General features: G+C 28.6%; 3 protein-coding genes, 1 long non-coding RNA gene and 1 other non-coding gene across 5 annotated transcripts; 3 read left to right on the plus strand and 2 right to left on the minus strand.

Annotated features, from left to right (window-relative positions):
* Positions 1-1,494: 1,494 nt before the first annotated feature.
* LOC724810 (probable serine/threonine-protein kinase dyrk2) lies at positions 1,495-10,721 on the minus strand. Its single transcript, XM_001120712.5, has 7 exons — positions 10,307-10,721; positions 9,414-9,770; positions 8,983-9,333; positions 8,656-8,788; positions 6,261-6,941; positions 2,065-2,651; positions 1,495-1,900 (listed from the first exon to the last, which is right to left on the minus strand). The coding sequence occupies exons 2-7, from the start codon at positions 9,723-9,725 to the stop codon at positions 1,646-1,648; spliced, it is 2,319 nt and encodes a 772-aa protein (XP_001120712.2). The 5' UTR covers positions 9,726-9,770; positions 10,307-10,721; the 3' UTR covers positions 1,495-1,645.
* A 1,190-nt stretch (positions 10,722-11,911) lies between these two features.
* On the minus strand, positions 11,912-14,120 carry LOC724947 (lactosylceramide 1,3-N-acetyl-beta-D-glucosaminyltransferase). The gene is made up of 2 exons (XM_016911425.2): positions 13,533-14,120; positions 11,912-13,225 (listed from the first exon to the last, which is right to left on the minus strand). Exons 1-2 carry the CDS (start codon positions 14,086-14,088, stop codon positions 12,711-12,713), a joined length of 1,071 nt encoding a protein of 356 aa, XP_016766914.1. The 5' UTR covers positions 14,089-14,120; the 3' UTR covers positions 11,912-12,710.
* LOC107964211 lies at positions 13,021-14,454 on the plus strand. Its single transcript, XR_001702542.2, has 3 exons — positions 13,021-13,177; positions 13,671-14,136; positions 14,261-14,454. It is a non-coding gene; the product is annotated as an uncharacterized LOC107964211 (long non-coding RNA).
* Positions 14,455-18,253: 3,799 nt separating this feature from the next.
* Positions 18,254-22,079, plus strand: LOC412846 (NAD-dependent protein deacetylase Sirt6). Its single transcript, XM_396298.7, has 7 exons — positions 18,254-18,604; positions 18,709-18,836; positions 19,351-19,469; positions 19,551-19,674; positions 19,756-19,929; positions 20,298-20,421; positions 20,584-22,079. Exons 1-7 carry the CDS (start codon positions 18,539-18,541, stop codon positions 21,070-21,072), a joined length of 1,224 nt encoding a protein of 407 aa, XP_396298.2. The 5' UTR covers positions 18,254-18,538; the 3' UTR covers positions 21,073-22,079.
* Positions 19,019-19,092, plus strand: Mir6043 (microRNA 6043). Its single transcript, NR_127317.1, has one exon. It is a non-coding gene; the product is annotated as a microRNA 6043 (primary transcript).
* Positions 22,080-22,090: the final 11 nt, after the last annotated feature.

Consider the following 22,090-nt stretch of genomic DNA (forward strand, 5'->3'; position numbering starts at 1 on the left):
TACATGTTTCTTTTTTTATTTTTTGCTGGATCACACAATTTCAATGGAATACTACAAGAATCGAGAAATCTTGTAGGATTAAAAGAGAGGGGAAAAGGGTGGGTAAATACCTGGATATTCCTGGAGAAAAAGCGGGATACCGTGAGATTCTAGCATCTTCGTTTCAATTGCACCACGTAAAACCAGTCCTCATCGTCTTCTCGTGTTAATATTTGCGACGCTCGACATCCTCAAAGGAACATCCCTTGCCGTTTCCACGTCTCACAGGGGACGTTCCCTTCAAACAAACTTTGTTTACTCCCTTAGGAAATTCTTGGATGCTTTTCGTGAAACGGGCAATACGATTTTTAATCAAGAAACCTTACCAGAGGACACAGTGTTACATGCACAAGGTGGTGTAGACTTTCTAAATGACATGTGTTCTTTTTTTTTTTCTTTTTTTTTTTTTTTTATTAAATCTCTGGTTGTTTATTAAAAGGAAAATCTTCTTAAGAGAGAAGATCAATAACTTTAATGTAACCAGATGAGTTTTAAATAATTTGTTATGATTCCAGATTATCAAATCAATCCTCAATGAGAAAAACTAAAAACTTGAAGTTATTAGTTGTTTGCATTGATTTTGAATTATTTGCGTTGAATGTATTTGTAACAATCCAAATTAAATTTTAATTTTTTTGTTACATGATGCCAAGCTTAAGTTATTTCTACTGAATCAAACTAGTAAGTATTCTGATATATTTGTTATTAAGTTAGATTCAAGATTTGTTAAAATTAATTGGAATTGATGATCTTTTAATCCGATTAAGCCTGAGTTTGATCTGAGTTTTAAGGGTTTAATTAAGTGCATATAGATTAAGTACTATTTTCTACTTTTTAAGTAGAAAGACAACACGTCTTTTTCTCATCTATTTTTAATATGCAGCAAACTTCAATAATAATTTTATATCATTCTATATAAGATTTTCATTGTACCTATCATGTTTGCTTTAAAATTCATAAGAAGAAAACTTTCTTTCAGAAATTGTAATTCTTCCAAATATTTATAAACAAAAATTATATTTTAATACCAACAATATTGAAATTATCAATTATATATTATATTTTTCATTCGAAAATGTTAAAAGTTAGAATATTTTTATTGTTCAATCAATAATCAATAAGAAACATAGAATCAATCTCGACATATAACATAAATTAACATTATTCCTTTAGTTTTACTACTTAAAAGCCCAAAAACGTACCTCTAATTACAAAACACTTCGTGTTTCTTAATTAATTTAAAAATCTTCAACAGTATCATTCTACTAATATCTTTAGGAACTTTCATTTTCAATTCTTCTTTTTCCATTCTTTTCAAAATACCATTTGACGAACAACGATACAATTTGAAAGAAACAAACCACTTCTCACGTTCGAAAGATCTCTTTTAAAAAACGATCCATTCCAAACTCTTTCAAAACTTCTAAAATTAATTTTACGGAGAACCATTGTATCGGGAGATACCAGAAAAAAAAAATAATTGAGCCTGGGCTCTCGAAAGATTAAATCGGTGATCAACAATCGATTGTTACAAATCGAACAATTCATCGATTCCTTTTCTTTTTAACCACGTGCTCGAAATTGACAATATTTACAAAACTCCGCGTTAGACCGAACTCGTTTTCGGCAAGGGTTTCAACTTCAATTCTCGTCGCTCGTGATACTCCTGGAAACAGGGCACGATGCACAGGTTGTCCTGACACTGGGGACAATGGTACTTTGTTTTCCTACGAAGCGTCCTCCCTTGGGCGTCTATCGTGTTCCAACAATGATTACAACGCAGTGCCGGCCCTGGACGCAACACTGGACAATGGCCGACACGTAGATCACCCGTATTCTCTCGCGTTTCCCTGCTCGTTGTCTGCAACAAGATTCAATTTAAATAAAATTAATTCATAACTTGACTATTTTAGATATACAAATTTGCCAATATTCGAAGAGCAATCCAACCAATTATTCATATAACATTTTCTCAAATGTATTGGAACTTGAATTGGAACTTGAATTGAAACTTGAATCCCTTACTTGGGGCGACGATGAACTCCGTCTGAGCTCCGTAGTCTTCACCCTCAACCCGGACGTGGATCCTGCCGTAGTGGTGCTGTCCGTGGTAGAGGTAGTGGTTGTGGTGGTTGCAATCGGATCCTCGAGGATGTCCTCCTCCGTTTTGATGACCGGCGCCGGTTCCACCACGATCGAGGGACTTGTCGTCCTCCTGGGGAACTCCGGATTCGAGTGTTGCCTGTGTATCCAGTAATTTCCACCGCCGCCCGATTGTTGCTGCGGTGTGGACAAGAGCGGGTGGGAATGTTGCTTCATCAGGTAGGATGGTTGGGGCACGGTCAACAGGTTAGTCGTGGTGGTCACCGTCAACAGGCCGGGCTGGTTCACCAGAATCGATTGCGGGGGCAACGGGGAGATTCTCGTTTCGTCCATGCTTTTCGACGTTTGGGGCAGGCTCAGCGTCGGGGTGGTCACGTAGATGGGGGAGGAAACGATGTGCGGCGAGGAAGCCTCGCTCGTGTCCGGCGACAAATGGTTCGACTCCTTCTTGACACGTGGCTGGCGCAACAGACGATACCTCTTCGGACCTACCTGCTTCGCGTAAATGACTGAAAACGAGGAAGGCGAGACGTTATTAAAAATTGTTACTGAAACTTGTTAACTTGTGACGACCAGCGAGTGAAATATGGATTTGTATATATATATATATTTGAAATACTGTTTCTATCAAAACATTACGCGTTTTATTATATAATTTGATAATTAATGATATATATTTTTTTTAATATTTATTTGCATTATTTGGTACGTATAAGTGATAAAAGATGAAATATTTATTCGAAAAAAATTGAAAATAATTAATTTATAATTTAAAAAATTTAATATTCTCTTTCGTTTCGAATGTATTTCTATTGTAAATAATGGAAAAATAAATTATAATATGATAAAAAGAAATTTGAAGATCGAGATTCAAACAATTTCGAACTATGTACAGGAATATTATTATTAAATGTCTTGGTAAAAATGTAATAAATTTTACCAAAAAAAAAAAAATTGAAAAGAAAAATGTGTTCTTAGTATATGGAAATAATAAAATCTCTAATCGATATGCGGGCACAGATAGTTTCTGCTGAAATAGTTACATCTTCTTCTTTGTAAATAAAATTTTATTTTATATACAGAAAATTGCTACATAAATAAAAATCTAAAAAGACGGATATCTTACGTGAACAGAGCCGTGAGCCTGGTCAGAGACAAATTTTAATTTGTTCTTCCTTCATTGTGATTTTTATTAAAGGCGTTATACAATATAACACTGACACATCAAACTCGACTCTCTGCATATAAAATTCTGTACCGTGTTAAGTTTTTTGTTTACTGTTAAACTAGTTCTTCCTCTTTGTATTTTCTTATAATATTTTTTTTCCCTTTTTCTTTCTTACGAAATATCAATGTATGTTTAAGATAGTGTACATTACGATCAACATCTCTTTAACATCTCTATATTTCATCTATCATTTTTTGTACAGATGTTCTAAAAAAAAAAAAAAGAAAAGAAAAGAAAGAAAGAAAGAAAGAAAGAAAGAAAGAAGAAAAGAAAAATAAAGCTCAACACTCTCGATCTGTATGTTTCATTAAAATATAAATAGCTCGATTGTTCTGTCGTCAATAACAAGTTGAACAAGTGTTCTCTAATAAAATTCAATATCAATAGATGATAAAAATTTCAAATAAAACTTGATCGTTATTGAATTATATTTTTACATGTCTATCAATCAATCAGAAAAAAAAAAAAAACAGGAACAAAGTTGCAATTGCGACGATGAAATTAAAATTTTTTTAATTGTACATAATAAATGCAACTATGTAAAAAAAAAAAAAAAAATAAGAGATAATACTTGTTCGAATACGAATAAAAAAATAAATCAAGATTATGATAAATCGTTATGTTAAAAATCGATTTGCGCTTATTTAAATGCTAAACGAGAAGATATATTCATTTTTAATACTAGCTTCATAATGATATATGTATATATTATATACATATGTATATATAAATTTCGCGTTTCCACGAAACGCTTATCGATCATTCTTGTTCTCTATTCTAACAAAAAAAATAAATTTATTATACAAGAAGTATTGCAAAAAAAAAAAAGAAATTAGTCCTTTGAAAGATACTGCAGGATTATCATTGTAAAAAGGATTAAAAAAATCGGACTTCCATTGAGATTAATCAAAATTTTTGTTTAGAAAACTCTCCGATCGTTTAATAATAGATTGTTGCATCGTATACACACATATTTTTCAATACATGTATTACTTTATCATATTTTGTCCCTTCTTCTCCTTTTTCTCATATAATTTTTTAATAAAAAATCAACAAATTATTCAGGAAAAAATTTATTCCCTTGAATAATGCAATTAATTAGCACTTATAGGCTACGATCTTTGATCTCAAATCGATCAAAACTATACATACATACATATATATATATATAAACAATATACATTAAAAATATGTAAAGAAATATTAAATATATTAGAGAAAAAAATAATTTGCTAATTAAGCATTTGTAAATTCAATTGTTCGTTAATATCGAAAGATAAAAGATATCAGATTTAATATATCGTAAAAATAAAAGAAATTGTTTAAATTTCTAACTTTTTAAGTATAATGAACTGTTTCCATTATTTAAACTATTTTATATATTAAAAATTCATTAATTGAATCTTTTTTCATTCTCTTATCTATAAACTGACTTTACAATGATGTTCCTATTTTATGAAACAGCCTATACAATGGAATCTCTCCGAGTGAAAAAATTATTGAAAATTTCAAACAAATTTTTTGAAAACATATATTTTCGCGAAAGTTGTTGTATTCGTTAAAAAAAAAAACATATATTTTTACAAAATTTTTCTCACAGATAATTATCTCAGATATCACATCTGTTATCGAATGTTCCTTTTTTTTTTCAACAATATCGAATTAATTGTAATACATGTATTGACGATGCATTGCATTTTTACTTATTCATAAATTAAGTAGTTAATTCTATAAAATGTATTAATCGCGATGTATGCACGTGTGTGTTCGTGTATTTTGTGTAAATATATGTGATATTTTCGAATTACATTTCCTATTATTATTATTATTATTATTATTATTATTTATTTACTAAAAAATTCGCGCGGTATGGTACAGACTAAATGTGAAATAGATTCATTATATATACGCCACACTTTTTTTCTCGCGAATAAACGTTATGCGCGTTAATTCCACTAACTTTAGATATCATATCGATATTCATCCAAAGTTAATATTTTAGAACGATAAAAACATTAAATTAAAAGATCTTCAATAATACGTCTATAAATATCTGAAGTTACAAACAAGCAAATATAATAATGCCTTGATAACTCGTCGCATAGTGACTTCACGACTGTTAATGAGACTCTATTATATTTATATGTGTTGAGTGCATGGCCGTTCACACTCTATCACATCGTATATAATTCGTAAATTTCAAATCATATCGTTATAAACTAAAGGAACCTGTCTAAAAATTTATTCTACTTGCTGTCAGAACTTTCGGTGTTGGACGATATATCATTGATAAAAATTTGTTGTCGTCCACTTCGAACTCGTTCGCACGTAATTTAAATTTTAATTAATTTTAATAAATACTTAATAAAAAAAAAAAACTTATTAAAACGATATTACTCTACTCTTTTAAAACAATGTCGATTTTTCTTCCATTTTTTTCTTTAAAGATGAAAAAAAAAAATTGTTGTTCATACTTTTATAATGATCGTTAAGAATGAAAAGTCAACGAGCTCCAGTAGTACAGCAATTTCATTTTTCGTTATATATACGTGTACTCTAATGTAAAAAATCTAGTAGAGTATAAAGTACTGTGTACTAATTTTTTCCATTTCATTGAAATCTTTATGTTAAACTTTTTATCGTTACATACAAATTAGGCAAAGAAGATACCTAAAATCGTATGTTTCCTTTTTTCTTTTCGTTTCATCATTCGTTAGAATTTATGTTCACTTTCGATTTTATCAATATTGCCGATGTAATCTTTATTTTTTTTTACGAAAGATCTAATATTCAAGCTCGTCTATACAAATCAGTGATACCATTATATCATGACCAATAGCTCACATCGCATTGTAATTAACACCGTGTAAATTGATTGGCATTGTAGTGCTTGGCAATGCGTAATCCGTATGTCTGCTATCGATATAACCGCTTAACATCGTATGAGGACTATGAGTGGTCAGCATGGTATGCGTGCTATGGGTATTGTGTGTACTGTGTGGAGTAGTGGGGGGGCCCATTGGCGTAGGACTCTGCGAATTAACCGGCTGCGCTGCCTGAGCTGGTGGCGGTGAGGAATTCACTTCTTGCTTAACTCTCGATTTCAAACTGGGTCGATTATTCGGATAACCGCGCTTTTTGTATTCCAACCAAAGTGTTCGATTATTTACACCGAACATCCTAGCCGCTTTACAGAAACCTATGCCACCGTACCGTACGGCATCTAACGCCCTGATAAAGTTCTCATCTGCTTGCGGATTTGTTGATCGTTTTCTCTTTATTGCGGTTTGTGGACTGGCGCATGGGCTCTGGCAGTTACTCGGGCACTGTGTCGACGGTGAAGGGCCGCTCGACGATGTGTGCTGCAATGTCCCATGCGAGGAATTCGGATAATTCGTCAGGGCGCAACTGGAACCAGTTGTGCTGGTACCAGAATACTGATCGCTGATGGTCGAAGAAGCTGTTATTTCGGGCGTGGTAAAAGCTGATGATGCTTGGATCGACAGATTCGTTTGACACGAAGACAGAGCGAAACGTGGATATGTATGCTCCATAATAGTCCATTGCAATCCTGTGGAACAGACCGGTTCATACTTTGGTCAGAGCACAGGAATTATTTTGTTATTGACTGTATATATGTTTTCATATTAACGCAGTGATAAAAATATACTAATTACATATATATTATATATATTTATGAAATGTGTTTTTGACTGGAAAATTATGATACATTCGTATGATATAATAAAATTATGATAATAAAAATTTTAATATATATTTATATAAATATATTGGAACGTAATAGCGGTAATGTATTTGTATATGATATAATAAACGAAAAGAACAATTCGGCAATAATTGGCTTAATCATAATATAATTAAACTATAAAATCGAAAAAGATGTCTAATGAAATAAATTGCTTTATGCTACTATGTGTGTAGAAAAAATGAAGATGCTAAGCTGTAAGCAGAAAAGAATTAAAAAAATACTTATAAAAATATCTATATGAAATTAATGATATATATATGGGAATATTAAGAACAGAATATTGTGGCATGGCACAGATACATTTTAAAGCACATTTGTCATTCATCTTTGGTATAAAAAAATGTGTACAAATTTATTATATAAATTAAAGGACAGAGTAAGGCACACATACACACTCAACAATGTTTAAGGCCCGATTTTACTGTCCTCTAAAAGAACATTATACATTGTGTGCTATGTATCTGTGTACCATGGTGAATTTCATGAATGAAACTAACCTTATAGAAATTTGCACTACTAATTAATAACATTTTTTTTCCTCTCAATTTTCGCTCTATTTTCATGTCAAACGTCTGTTGATTTGTGCAGTACATTTAAACGCATCTGTGCCAGCATATAATGTAAGTATCATTTATTCACATGCAATTTTAATACTCATTACGTTCGCTATAGATTGTGTTTAACTACTAACAACTAAAGTATATGTGTGAAAAACAGATATATCATGCATATTTAAAATGAAATTATTGCCGCTTGTGCACAAATAAAGAACAGAATTAACAAATATGTTTAATAAAAATCGAAACAGTATTCAAAATATAATTAATATTCTTTTATACAATCTATAAATTTTAATTATTAACCATAACCTTAATTTTAACATACATTTTTAATTAGATTAAATTTCATTGGGAATAAATAAAATTTCTTTATTTATTTTTGTATCTTTTAATAGCATCCTATTGGATGAATAGAATTCAAAAAAATAAATTCTAGATAATCAATGTATCAAAATTTATCAATATATTTAAGAATCTATATTATATATATAGTTTAAGACTATATTAGATTCGTTTACAATCCGTCCGTCCATATTTTAAAAAACAAATTTTGATACATTGATATATATTTGATATATATAATCTTAAACATAAAATTTATATTTTTGAATCTTATTTATCAGATATTAAAAGACACAAAAATGAATAAAAAAAAAACGTTTGATTTTTTAAATGAAATTTAGTTTTCAATTAAAATTAATTGTGAATAATACATATAAATATTATACAAAAATGCTGCATATAAAAATATTGTTTAAAATTTAATATTAATTTCAATATCTTTTAGAATTACCGCTTATAAATAAAAATATAGATTTTAAATATTTTTTATTAAGTATATTTAAGAATATAAATTTTCTTTTTATTATATTATATATACTTTATATTCATACATATAGTGGTATAAAATATATAAAAATTATTTCAAACTAATTGCATACATTATAAAAACTTACCTTGATGTGCAGGAGGTTGTTGTGAAGAAACTGAAGTTTGGGCTACATTTCCTCCTGATTGTTGACTTACATCTTGTATCGAGCCATCACTTTGTGCTGGTGTTGTTGTTGAACTATTCTCCATATTACTCATCTAAAATTAATTAAATTATGATTTTATATCTTAATATTATATATAAACAATATAATAACATCATATACATAAAAAATTATAATTTATTTATTGTATACAATTATATTTTACATATTTTACATATATAAATATTTGATAAATGATATTTATGTTTATATATCATATATATATATATATATGTGAAATATACTTACAATTGATATTTGATCCTCATCAATGCTTCCTTGAGATTCAGTATTCGTATTAACAGGTCTTCTTACATTTTCATTATTTTCTTGTGAAACTATTAGTGGTTCTGGTTTTACAATATTGGTAGCAACTAAAGTGATTTCATTCATTTCTTCTGGTTTATCACCAGATCCAGATGTTGACCCTGTTGATGATTTTCTTAATCTCTTTCTACGAAAGGACGGTGACAATGGAGAAGGACTGGGTGAACAAGATTCTCCACGATCTCCTCCTCCAGGTTCACTACCACTTGGCCATTTTGTTAAAGAAGCACTGTGCATTTCTGCGAGTCCTTTTATTTTCAAACTCTCTGCAGTCTAGATAAAAAAATTATATTGCTATTTTTAGCTTTTTAAGAAATGTAACAATTAACAAAATTACTATTTTGACATTGCACCTTTATAATAGACGGTAATTGATCTTGTGATATATTTACTTCACCATAATACATAAAATCAACCATAATTTTCAAATCTGAGAATTTTACATCCTTTAATATCACAATGGGATGTTGACATGGATTCACAGTAAACAATGACTGGAAATATGTACTACATGCAGATAGAACAACTTTGTGTGCTTGAAGATGCCTGCCTTCAGCAGCTAATGTCACATCCACCAAAGTCTCATTATTTAACAAATTTGAAAACACCGAAATGAAATTTGGTTGATGATTGTTCCATCGTAAACAGAATTGTTGCATCGTCATTGCAACAAATTGTAATTAAATTCTTTTCAAGCACTATAACCACACCTGTAAAATCATTAGTCACTTATTTGTCTATTAATGATATCTTTAATATAAATAAAATATCATGGAACATTATAAAATACATTTCACAACATTTTCAAATAAAATATAAATCATTTTGAATAAATTTCACATATATATATACCGATACGAAAATAGAGAAAACAGAAAATGGACAGTTTATAATAAATAAAATTATCAGTACTCTGAAAATTCGTAGCAATAATTGTAAATATTAAGTCATCATCGAAACGTATAATTTCTTTCGTACATCACAAAACTTTTGAAGGATTTACATCAAAAACAATTTGATTGCTATCGCCGTTGGAACATGATTAAACTCAAATAAAATACTTAATGACGATAAAAACTTGGAAAATTAAATTAATATCACAATCAAGCAAGTTGTCATACTATATATAAAAAAAAAAAAACAAAAGAAAAACTGTTCAACAATACGGTTACAATTACTTCACACAATAAATATAGATTTGCATGGTGAACATAACGAAAAAGGCAGGTAAAGCGGAATTGCTCACTTCTTTCGAAGAAGTATTCCTTGAAAATAATACCACTATTAACAAAACATCCACTGGATAACACGGCGTATTTCGATGCGTTGTTTAAGTATTTATTAGGAAAAACAGATTTCACTTGGTGCTGCCATGGATTCGATGAAATTTTCCACAACAGACTGAGCGATGACGCTTGTGTAATTCACAAATGACGTCATAGGCGAAAAATTAAGATTCCACGTATGGCGCGCGGCAAACTCAATGAAAATCGTTTCAATGGATATATTGATATCGCAATAAATTTCTCATATAATTGACAAATATGAGATCTTATCAACGTGCGTCCTTAGAAAATCTAACTTGATCAATATAACGGCCGACTAAGAGTGACATCTATCGAGGATCTGTCAAGCACAATATTTTTTATATCTTTCGAAATATTTTTCTTTTCGTTCGAGAATCTTATATTTTTACAAGAATCTTAACAAGGAATATATACAAGATATGTAAAAAGAACTAAAATTAGTGCTAGGGTCGTAGAACGTAAAATTGAAACAATTCATGATTTATTGAAATTATTAATATTTTACTCCATCATTATGCAAACACATTTGATAATACATAATGGAAATGTTTTATTTTTCTATATAAGTGACAAAAAAATGGTGCTACAATTAGTATAAATTAAATAAATAAGTAAAAATCGTTTATTTCATGTTAAACAAATAAAAAAAAAATTCTGCTAACTAATAGTCACCAACATTTTGTACGTATATCTATAAGTATACAGATTAATTCAAAATTTACAGATGTTCATTGAAGCAACAATTTGTGAAGTGAAGTGAAGTGTATTAATTGTCACCATTTAAAACACATATTTTCTCTTTCTCTATCTTTCTTTCTGTCGCTCGTCCTTCAGAGAAATTCGTGTGCTTCTTTTACAAATCGTATTCGTTGTATTTTAAATTAAAATAAAAAGAAAAAACAAAAGATTTGAAATTCAAATATATAATTATACTATACAGTATACGTATATACGTATACTGTGAGGTATATTCATCGATGATAAATGTATATTGGTAAAAAGAAAGGTGCATTTACATGAATATTGCTTTCAATAATTGCTTAAAGAACTTAAAATTAGAATTTATTTTTTTATCTGTATTGTTAAATCGATTCGCGGTATAAGAACAAGAATTTCCTTTTAACTTGCGAATGGACCCTTAATTTGGGGTTGTACTCTTATTGCTATTTAATAATATTAATTTATATTGAAATTCTCATATAACAATTTGATATTATAAATTTTGATGTAATAGCATTATATTTATAAAATCTTTTTTTTCTATGAACCTGACCACGTTTAATCTCAGAATTATATTTGATTTTATCATTTCGTTTTATATTAATTGATTAGCAAAAGAAAATTTGTTTCTATGTTATGTTAGTATGATATGCATCTTTTGATCATTTTTAAAATTTCTTTAATAAAAAATAGCTTAATAATACGCAAATTAGATACAAATATATAAATAAATAAGAAATATGGCGATTCTTTTTTATTTTCGCCATCGAGCACTTTCTTATTAATGGTGGACGAACACTCGTTTTCTACAAATATATTTCCCATCTTGTTCTTACTATCCCGGCGTCTAAGGCACGGGTCTGCCAGAAAATTCTATTGATATGAAATCCTCTGGTAGTCCCAGGACGAATCTTTCTTTTTCTTTCTTTCTTTTTCTTCTCTTTCCTCCATTAATTTTTTTTTTTTACAGCACCACAAGAATATAACTTATTGTGCGTTAATTATGATGCGTTTTTTCAAATCGGATACGTTGTTAAGTATTCTATTAAAATATTATTCAAGTACATTACAAACCACAATTAAAAAAAATAATGAAAATATAAAATAAAAGTAAGTACTATATAAAATACAAACAATAACTCAACACTGGTATCATAATATCATTTTTATAATATCAATATAAAAGAAATTATTATGATAAAAAAATATAATATCATAAAAAGATGTTCGACTCAATATTGATAAAACTTCTTTTGCAATCCAGTATAATACTGTAAAAATACTGTGCAAAAAAATTGAATGCTTATGTTAAAAAAAATTATATCTGCATGAAATTGAAATATGTGATAAGTGCATAGAATATCAAATATCACAAAAATTTTTTTGAATTGAATAAAAAGAACATTTATGCATCTGCCTACTTTTATCTCCGAGTTTTTTATATTTCTTTATAGATGAAAAGAATTCTATTGCGATGATTGATTTTTAATCTTTGTTTTTATTATTAAATTATTGAGTAGAAAAAGAAATATAACTCGCGATAAAGTTTTCTTATTCAAAAAATGGATTTGAAAATAAAAACGATCACAGATGCATAAATTTGTTTCGTGTATCCGAAATATTTCAATTTACTAGGCTTTCGCTGCTAGGCCGTGGTTTAATGACCAGATTCTGTAAGGCTCTTATTTCGTTTTCTGTGAGATTTGGAGGTCCGAATAGAAACTCTCTATGAGACCTGGGATTAGATAGAAGATCTTGCATGTTCTCATTAGTTAGCATTAAATAATGCAGAGAAGTTTGTGTTAAATTTACTTTCCTAGCTAATGTCCCGGTAATGTGAACATCATCTATCCAGAAGTATGGCTCTTTCTGCGCTTCACGATACAAAAGAAATACGCTATCAGGAGAGTACAATATAGCCCACCCTGCGCAATATGCAGGATAATGTCTACCAGGATATTCTTGAGGGGAGACTCTCCACTTAGATCGCCAAGATCTCTTCACGGTACCTGTGGGGTGGAGATCGCAAAGGATCAATCGCCTGGCTCCCCATGGTGATAGATCACGCGTCAAGAAATCCAACATGGCAGGTATATGAACAAAAACATCATCATCTAATTTTAATATATATTTGGCACCTGAAAAAGTAGATAGATTAAATATTTTTAGAAAACTTAAAGAGAATTAAGGATTTTTCATAAAATTCTTTTTTTAATGCTATTAATAAAGATTTATATATTATACTTAATAATTAATAAATTTAAATATATATTTAAAATATGTTAACTAATATTAATTTTAATCATTTAATGTTTTATAAGTAAATTTTGTTATTAATTTAAAAAGATTAATATTATTCTATATATTAATATAATATATCATATAATAATAAAAATAAAAATTTGTCAATTTATTTCAAGCATAGCACAAAAAAAAAATGCTTACTTGGACAATGATACGTAGCCCATTTCAATGCCATCACATGCTTATAAGTCATGTTTCTGTAGGCATCGAGAAAGTTGCCTTGTATCAAATCTTTGTATTTTCTATTTTCCTCCTCCAACATCGTTTGGTATTCATCAGATGAGCCAACGAAGAAGAGGAGCGCCACATTTGACGATTGCTGGCCCCAGGTTTCCCTGACTACATTTCTCTTCACGAAATTCTCTGGAGCCGAGTGAACCAACATCAACAACAATAGATGTGTCCCATTACATGGATCATTGTTGATTGTGAACCGAAAGTCTTTTATATCAATAAGAGTTGATTTGTCACCGAACGGAAGTTCGTGTAATAAGTATGGCTGCGGAGAGGGTGTCACGTTTCCGGGTAAGATTAATAGATATCCCGGTGCCGATACGCCACTGCTGTATGGCGTCGGTGAACCGGAATTGTCGATGTGAAGCCAGAAGGAGAAGCATCCAGTCAGTGCCAAAGCGACCACAAAAATCAGAGTGCAAGGCGACGTACCGGAGGCATGGAGTCGCCGCTTATCCAGCATACTAAAAAGTCCCTTACATCATACAAGTCTGAGTCCGGCTAAAAAAAAGTAAAATAAAAGATTAATTATAAATTACTTATATTATATAATCAATTATATTTTGTTTTAAACATTTATTTTTATATATAAATTAATATGGATTAGTAATTTATTTTATATATTTTTTATACAGACAATAGTAAAAAAATCTGCTGTCAGTATTAAACTGGTTTAACTTGCCTGTGAGAACAACAGTCATTTCATGTCATTAGAAAACATGTGTGACGCATCTGCTACTATAAATACTATCTTTTATTTTGCTTATATATATATTTTTAATAGATAATAATTTGTGAAATATTAATGTATGGATAGTGATAATATGAAATAACACAATTGATAAATTTCCAACTAATATATTTATAATCAACTAATAAATTAAAAATCAAGATTTGAATATTAATCCAGCTTTTCAATATCATAGCAATATATTAACTTTCGAATTAGTTTATGTTCAACTCTATAAAAGTATTATAAAGACAGTCGATTATCAATATTTCAACTATACCTTGAACTAATGTTAGACTTACATTATTGGTAATATTCACTAATAAATAGTGAAACAATTTACGAGTTGCTAGACTTTAAGAAGATGAATAATAAATCGGAGTGATAGTGTATGTCGAAGCGAATTGTGAAAAATTTAAACATATATATAAACAATTTATCTTATTATTCTCATATTAATAGGCAACCTTTGATCTTGAATAAAAAATATTATGATAATATTCATTGCATTAATAATATTAAAATCGTACTAAAAATATAATTATATTGAGTTATATTACATCTGTGTTACAACATTGTAATAAATCCTTAAACAATTTAGAAACACAAATATTTTATTTATGAATTTAAAATAATTTACAAAAAGATATATTGATTAAAGTTAAATAAATAATTTTTATTTAATGATAAATTTAAAAGTTTGAAAGTCAATATTTAAAATATAATAATTTCCGAAGATATAGAATTTGTTTAAACAGATTAATTTCAAAACAAACTCGAAAAGAATTTTTTCATATTTTTTATTGGTGAAAAAATTTCCATTATTTACATCCCTCATCATTGATTTATTTCATAAGTCGTATATCTTTGAACATTTCATAAATAATGCACAAATCATTATTATTTAATCTAACGATTAAAAAATAATTTAATAATTATAATTAATAAATATATTATTAATAATAATTAATAAATATAATTTAAATAATTAAATTATCAAATAAAAAATAATACATATAATTTTTATATGAAAAATAATACATATAATCCTTATTACATATATATCCTAAAAATTATGCCAATTTTCGAAATTGTTTTTTCGTTTCTATGGATACGCTCCTTATCGGATTGTAATGCAGCAATAATCAAAACGATCATTTATCAGAAAATTCTTATCAAATACATATATCGGTTAGAAGATCGACGTGGCAGTATTCTACAGATCTCAAAGGCTAAAACATCATTTTACTAAGATTCTTTATTTTTTGTACCAAATTAGTGCATTTATTGGAAAAAGTGCTATTTAAAATAATTGTTTGATTTGTGACGTCATCGAAGAAAACATTGAACATAATATTTTTGAACAGCATATATATTTTTGGATTTCTTGGGAAGTATCTGGAAGGAAATATTTTATTTTATAGTATAAAAAGATTAACAATATTTTATTTTTTACTTTATATATATAATTGATATATAAAGATTTATTCAAGTTTTAAAAAAAATTTGTTTTAAAATTATTAAATAATATATTTTCTTTACTGTACTATAAATGCTATTAAAAAATTTAAATATGATAATAATGTAACTATATTGCATGTAAAACGTTTATATAAAAAAATATTTCATTAATTAAAATTAATTTAATAATTCATAATATAAATGATTAATATTGATAACCTTTTAGTTAAAATTCTGATCACAAATAGAATAAATTCACTATTTTGATTATAATAAATATAAAAATGATTAAAATTAATTTTAACTAAACGAAAAAAAAAATAATATTTATAATAGATATATAAATAAAATATATATATATATTCCAATGCAATTTTTAGTTTATTATAAAATAAATTTAATGAAAATATTTTGTAAAAAAAAAAAATATTTTATTAAGTAAATCTTGTAATAGAAAGTATCTTGAAAAATTAACATTCTAGAACTTTCACTTTTGATATTCTCAAAACATTTGAAACTCGGATATACACACGCCTTGTTTCCTAAACATATACTTGTTTTTATTTCTTTGAAACAAAGATAACATTACAAAGTTAATTTATCGTTTTACATGCATTATTAATAAGTCAAAAAAATTTATTACACATTCTCAAACTTCAACAGTTAAATAAATAATTAACGAAATGATATACATACTTCATACATTAATTTTACAAATTTAAATATTTAAAAACTTTTAATTTTTTAAAATTAATGTATTAAAATTCCCATTTCTAATACAAATAATAATTATACATAATTATTTTTTTTAGAATATCAATTTGATATCAACATATGAAACAAGAAAAATTGTCATCGTCTCTCAATTGTATTTCAAGATTTTTATTAAATTATTAAAATGAAAACAAAAAACATCATGCAAGGAAATCGCAAAATAGAAAATATTGCAATTTGAGGAACAAATAATATATAGATAACGAAAAAAGGAAAAAAATTATACTTACAACTTACGTGTGGCAAAGAGCTATGAGGACTTCTAAGCATCTGTTTCGACGATGAAGATCTTGTTTTACACATTTGGCACAGTTAACATTTATGCCTCGATGTTGTTGAAGCGAAGTATAATCACAGGAAATTTGAGGTTATGTTAGACAAATGGATTGTTAACTACAGGTCACATTTAGGCTGGTATATCACGGGCCAAGAAATGTAAATGCGTGTTTTCGAGAAAAGTCACGCGAACGTCAACATAACATAGATATGTCGTGTTGTCCGGCAGCCCTGTTCCTTTTTTTCCTAACACCCTTCATTTTTCCCTTTCTTTCTATTTGTTTAATCTTACACTTTTCTACACAACCGATACAAATCGAATCATGTGTAGAAAAATGCGTTAAGAAGTAAAACGAAATGGCAAACTGTAACTGAAGGGCGAAGTCCGTTTGACCCATGAATGTAGGGTTAATATGGTGTTCTCACCCTACAATTGTCATCTATTGGATGACACCCTCTTCTGTCGGCGTTGCACACTGCATCTAAGGCGGAAAATTCAAAATTAAAACTTTATTTATTTTGATTTTATGGATATCATTTTTATATGTTTAAATTATATTGTTAAATTTTTTTATCTATTGTTTGTCAACAAAAAGAAAATCTTAATTAAAATAGAATATATAAATATTAAATAAAATATAGTTAAAATTGTAATTGTATAAAATTTTAAAATCGTTGTATATCTTTATATTTTTAAAAATTTATAAATAAATACTATGAAATATGATATTATATTTTTTGTTTTAGTTTTAATATTTTTTAAAATAATATTAAAAAATATTAATATTAATATTAATATTAAAGAAATTGTTTATAGAATAAATTGTATTATAATATTCTTTTCAATTTTTTCTAATTTAAATTTTTAAATATAAAATTTTTTTTTAATTTTTTATAAATATAATAAATTAAGTTTTTAAAAATATAAAAAAATTATATATAAAAATATTAAATTTTATATTTAATATTTTTATATATTTAAAATGCTATTTCAGATTGAATTAAATTTTTAAAAAATCCTATCTAAAATGTTATATAATATAAACTTGAATTTTTTATAATATTTAAATTCATGAATAGAATTGAGAAAAATATCTTAAAATCGTGAATAAAAAAGGCAAAGTAGTTTTTTAAACTTTATTTGATAAATCGATAAAGGCAGAAAAATGATAATGGAGGAATGAAAATGCGCGCTTTTCTAACATGGTTCAACAAAGGATTATTTTGAATATTACCGCGAAATAAGTTTAGTTATGAATAACAACTGTGGATGGCGCTGAATGTTCGCGGCATGAATTGAATGGACGCGAGAAACTCAAGCGTCTGCAGCGCTATAGCCATCTCTCCCTGGGGCGCATACTGCGCATGCGTTGCACGTTTATTATCTTCTTTCTGTTCAAGTGCCATTTCATTGCATGCAGTGCAGTCTATAAAACAGAATGCGTTCTCCGTGGATCTCGAGTTTCCTATCACTTATCGTCATTCGTAGCGTATAAACATAACAGCACGCGGTCATTAACTTACAAATTGTTTACGTGTCATTCGACACATGCGAATCTAGTAATATCGTGCACGAAATGCCAGTTTTCGAGCTATAAAAAACACGATCAGGCCATTGTTAGCGTCATAGACAGGTTTCGGGTCGAAATTTTCGAACGATCGCGCAAGCAAAATGTCATGCAGCTACGCGGACGGTCTCTCGCAGTACGAAAACAAAGGAGTGTTGGGTCTGGAAGAGGTAAAAAGCATTATTCCTGACCATCCATTTGGCGGGAGTCGGCCATCCGCGACAATTTTTAATCGCTCGCCGCTTGATGTGTGAAATTTTTTTTTTTTTTACAGAGATACGACAGTGTCGAGGCATTACGATTGAAATGTGGCCTTCTAGCCGATTGGATACAGGCCGCACGGCATGTCGTCGTTCACACCGGTGCCGGCATCAGTACTGCGGCGGGCATTCCGGATTTTCGGTGATTATCATTTGTAATTTTTCGCTCAAATCCCCACCCTACTTCTATCTACTTTCATCCCCTCCCTGACCACCCCGATCGTCCTGCAATTGCGATCTGTTAGGTATGTGTTCGAAAGCGCCACTGACCAATTCTTTTAAATTAATCGAGCGGGAATAACGGAGCCGCGAAGAAACGATTAAAATTCCTTTTGATAGACGCGTCCACCATTGTTGCGCGCGACAATGGTGACCGTGATCTATTCCAAAATGCTGATTAATATACAAAATTGAATAGGAATAATAAGATTTGTGAAAATTTTATTAAATAAATGTACAGATAAGGTGAAAATGGATAATTTAGAAAAAATATATTTTTTTTTCGCATAAAAATATAAATTAAAATATTTTAAATAAACAATTTAATTGAATTTAATTATTATTTGATAAATACGTAATTTTATTTTTTTCATATTTATATGTATATCACTATTATCTAAATTTTTTTAATTATTTATATGTATATGATTTCTTAGAGGTACAAATGGAGTATGGACATTAGAACAGAAAGGTTTGAAACCTACAATGAATATTTCCTTTGATGAAGCCATTCCTACAAAAACACACATGGCATTGAAAAAATTAGTAGATGCTAGTGAGTACGATTAAAATATTATAAATACAATTATATATAAAAGATTAATATAAAATTTTATGAATATTATTTTTCCTTTAGAAAAAGTTAAGTTTATTATAAGTCAGAACATTGATGGTTTGCATCTTCGATCTGGTGTACAAAGACAGTATCTTGCAGAATTACATGGAAATATGTTCACTGAACAATGTGATAAATGTGGAAGGTTGGTATTTTTTTTATTAAAAATAAAATTTTATAATGACAAAATTATGAATTAATATCAAATTTTATCACATTTATTTAGACAATTTATTCGGAACTTCGCGACTAAGAGCGTAGGAAAAAAATCCCTTGATACTGTGTGTAGATCTGAACAAATTGGTGGACGTCCATGCCGTGGACGTATGCATGACACGATTCTCGATTGGGAACACAACTTGCCTGACAGTGATCTGACATTATCTGATTTACATTCTAGGTAAATTGATAAAAAACGCGATAATTTCTATTTTTTTTTTTTATATCGCAGCATATAACAAATTTAAAGCACGAGGCACGGTGCAAGATTCTTAAAGCAGATGATAAAAATATTTTAATAAAGTAAATGCACATTATAATACATTTTAATGTTAAAAATTTGGTATTTTTTGCGAACAGATGAAAGGAAGAGTGCCTAACTGTTGTTGAGAGTTTAAGAATTACATATTAATAAGATTTGGAACGATTCGTTGATCGAAAATCCTATGTTGATATCTCAGGTTTTAGTTGACAATTATTTACGAAAGTTACTTTGTTCGATAATTTTATTATTATAAGAAATATTGAATAAAAAATATAAATTTACAGTGTTGCGGATTTAAGTATATGTCTTGGAACAACACTTCAGATTATCCCGAGCGGTAATTTACCTCTATATACCAAAAAGTATGGAGGTCGACTTGTTATATGTAATCTACAACCTACAAAACATGTAAGAGAATTTTTTATTTACAAAAAAAATTTTAATTATAAATTTTTAATAAGAGATGTATTAATAATTTAAGGATATATCATTATAAATTATTATTTTATGGTTAGTATATTCATTTATCTGTTAAATAATATAATTTATAAACAAAGGATATTATTTTAGGATAAAAAGGCAGATTTAATTATTAATGGCAATGTTGATGAGATAATGATCAGCGTTATGAAAAAATTAGGGCTAGAAATCCCCGAATATGAAAGTACAATGGATCCCACACGTAATTCTGATACAACATCCAAGGAAATGGATTGGACGATACCAACAAGTAGAATAAAAGAAATGAATGTTTTGTATAAAAAAGTGTGTAAACCGATGAGAAGGAAACGAAAGACATTCATGTATGAAAGGGAGAGAACTGATACAAAGCGAGAAACAAAAACAAAGAAACAGGCATTCATGATAAAACAAGATATAAAAACAGAAGATACAATGAACACAGCGAATCAAATTTGCAACAATGCTGTAGTTTCGGAAGATATAAGCAGTAATACGGTGAAAATTGAGGATGAGATAAAACATGTGGAACCATTTGAATTTACGACGAACAATATGACCCAACCAGATCCTGGTTTAGAAGTGAACAACATACTGTAGCATGATTTCAGCAGGTGGTGATTCAGCGACGTAATACTCGTATTAATATTTTCTTTGTTAAATTTATTTACGAGTGCATATAGAATGGATGTTATCTGTATGTGAAGAATGTCTAAAAAAAAAGTGCTATTGATTTGTTTATATGAAAATGATAAAAAAAAAAAAGTAACAAAAAATAAGAATATAAGTTTATCAACCGATAAATCGCTTTAATTGTCAAGTCAAAAAGCGCTGCAATACATGTACATATGTGTAGTAGTACTTTCGTAATCGCTTCCATGTTCTGTCCGCTTTTTTCATTACTCGTAGTTCTTAATCAGAGAAAGTCAGAGTTTCCAGTGATCTAATCATATTCTACTAACATACAAATATATGCATGCATAACCATGTTTTTCTCCATTATGATACATTAAATGTTAAGTACTTACGATGATTTATTTAGGATCATTTGTAAGATGTTGAACAGAGATTTTACAGAGAGTATCGTGTCGATCCTGAAATGATCTTTCATTTCAGATAGATCTTGAAATGATTATAAAGAGCACAGCCAAAATTACGTTCAAGTGCGTTTGATTGATCTCTATATAGATATAATACTGTTCGTGTTTTCCAGAGAAAAAAAATTAAACATGACCAAAAATCTTCCATACGGCTGTTTGTAATTTCACGAAGCGATTAACGGAAGATCCGCAGATGTTTTAATTGCATCGGAATAGTAAATACTCGTTGCTACTTTGAACGTTTAAGATTGAAATCTTTTAATAGAAAGCTCCATATGAGCGTTGGTGTTGTTTGATCGATCTAATAGTTAAGTGTCTCTTGTTAAACGCACATATGTTTGTATAATCGTGATAGAGTGACTAAAAGCGTTTTGTAGGTAGACATTAAAACGGATAACGGGGACCGCGAAAATTACTCCCTCGACAGTATGTCTTTTGAGTAAGTTAAGAAGCAGAAGTGTAAACATTTGAAAGAGAGAAAAAAAAAAAAAAAGAAAAAAAAATATGGAAAAATGCAA

Source organism: Apis mellifera, linkage group LG3 (genome assembly GCF_003254395.2).
Source record: "Apis mellifera strain DH4 linkage group LG3, Amel_HAv3.1, whole genome shotgun sequence".
NCBI lineage: Eukaryota > Metazoa > Arthropoda > Insecta > Hymenoptera > Apidae > Apis > Apis mellifera.

What these genes read in the sequence shown, in the direction of transcription:
- LOC724810 (XM_001120712.5), bottom strand. Translation starts at nt 9,725, where the DNA reads ATGACGATGCAACAATTCTGTTTACGATGGAACAATCATCAACCAAAT. An exon ending in AATTACCGTCTATTATAAAG is followed by an intron (nt 9,334 to 9,413) that starts GTGCAATGTCAA and finishes TTTTTTATCTAG; the next exon opens with ACTGCAGAGAGTTTGAAAAT. An exon ending in GGAGTTCATCGTCGCCCCAA is followed by an intron (nt 1,901 to 2,064) that starts GTAAGGGATTCA and finishes ATCTTGTTGCAG; the next exon opens with ACAACGAGCAGGGAAACGCG.
- LOC724947 (XM_016911425.2), bottom strand. Translation starts at nt 14,088, where the DNA reads ATGCTGGATAAGCGGCGACTCCATGCCTCCGGTACGTCGCCTTGCACT. An exon ending in GGCTACGTATCATTGTCCAA is followed by an intron (nt 13,226 to 13,532) that starts GTAAGCATTTTT and finishes CTACTTTTTCAG; the next exon opens with GTGCCAAATATATATTAAAA.
- LOC412846 (XM_396298.7), top strand. Translation starts at nt 18,539, where the DNA reads ATGTCATGCAGCTACGCGGACGGTCTCTCGCAGTACGAAAACAAAGGA. An exon ending in TTATCTGATTTACATTCTAG is followed by an intron (nt 19,930 to 20,297) that starts GTAAATTGATAA and finishes ATAAATTTACAG; the next exon opens with TGTTGCGGATTTAAGTATAT. An exon ending in ATCTACAACCTACAAAACAT is followed by an intron (nt 20,422 to 20,583) that starts GTAAGAGAATTT and finishes ATATTATTTTAG; the next exon opens with GATAAAAAGGCAGATTTAAT.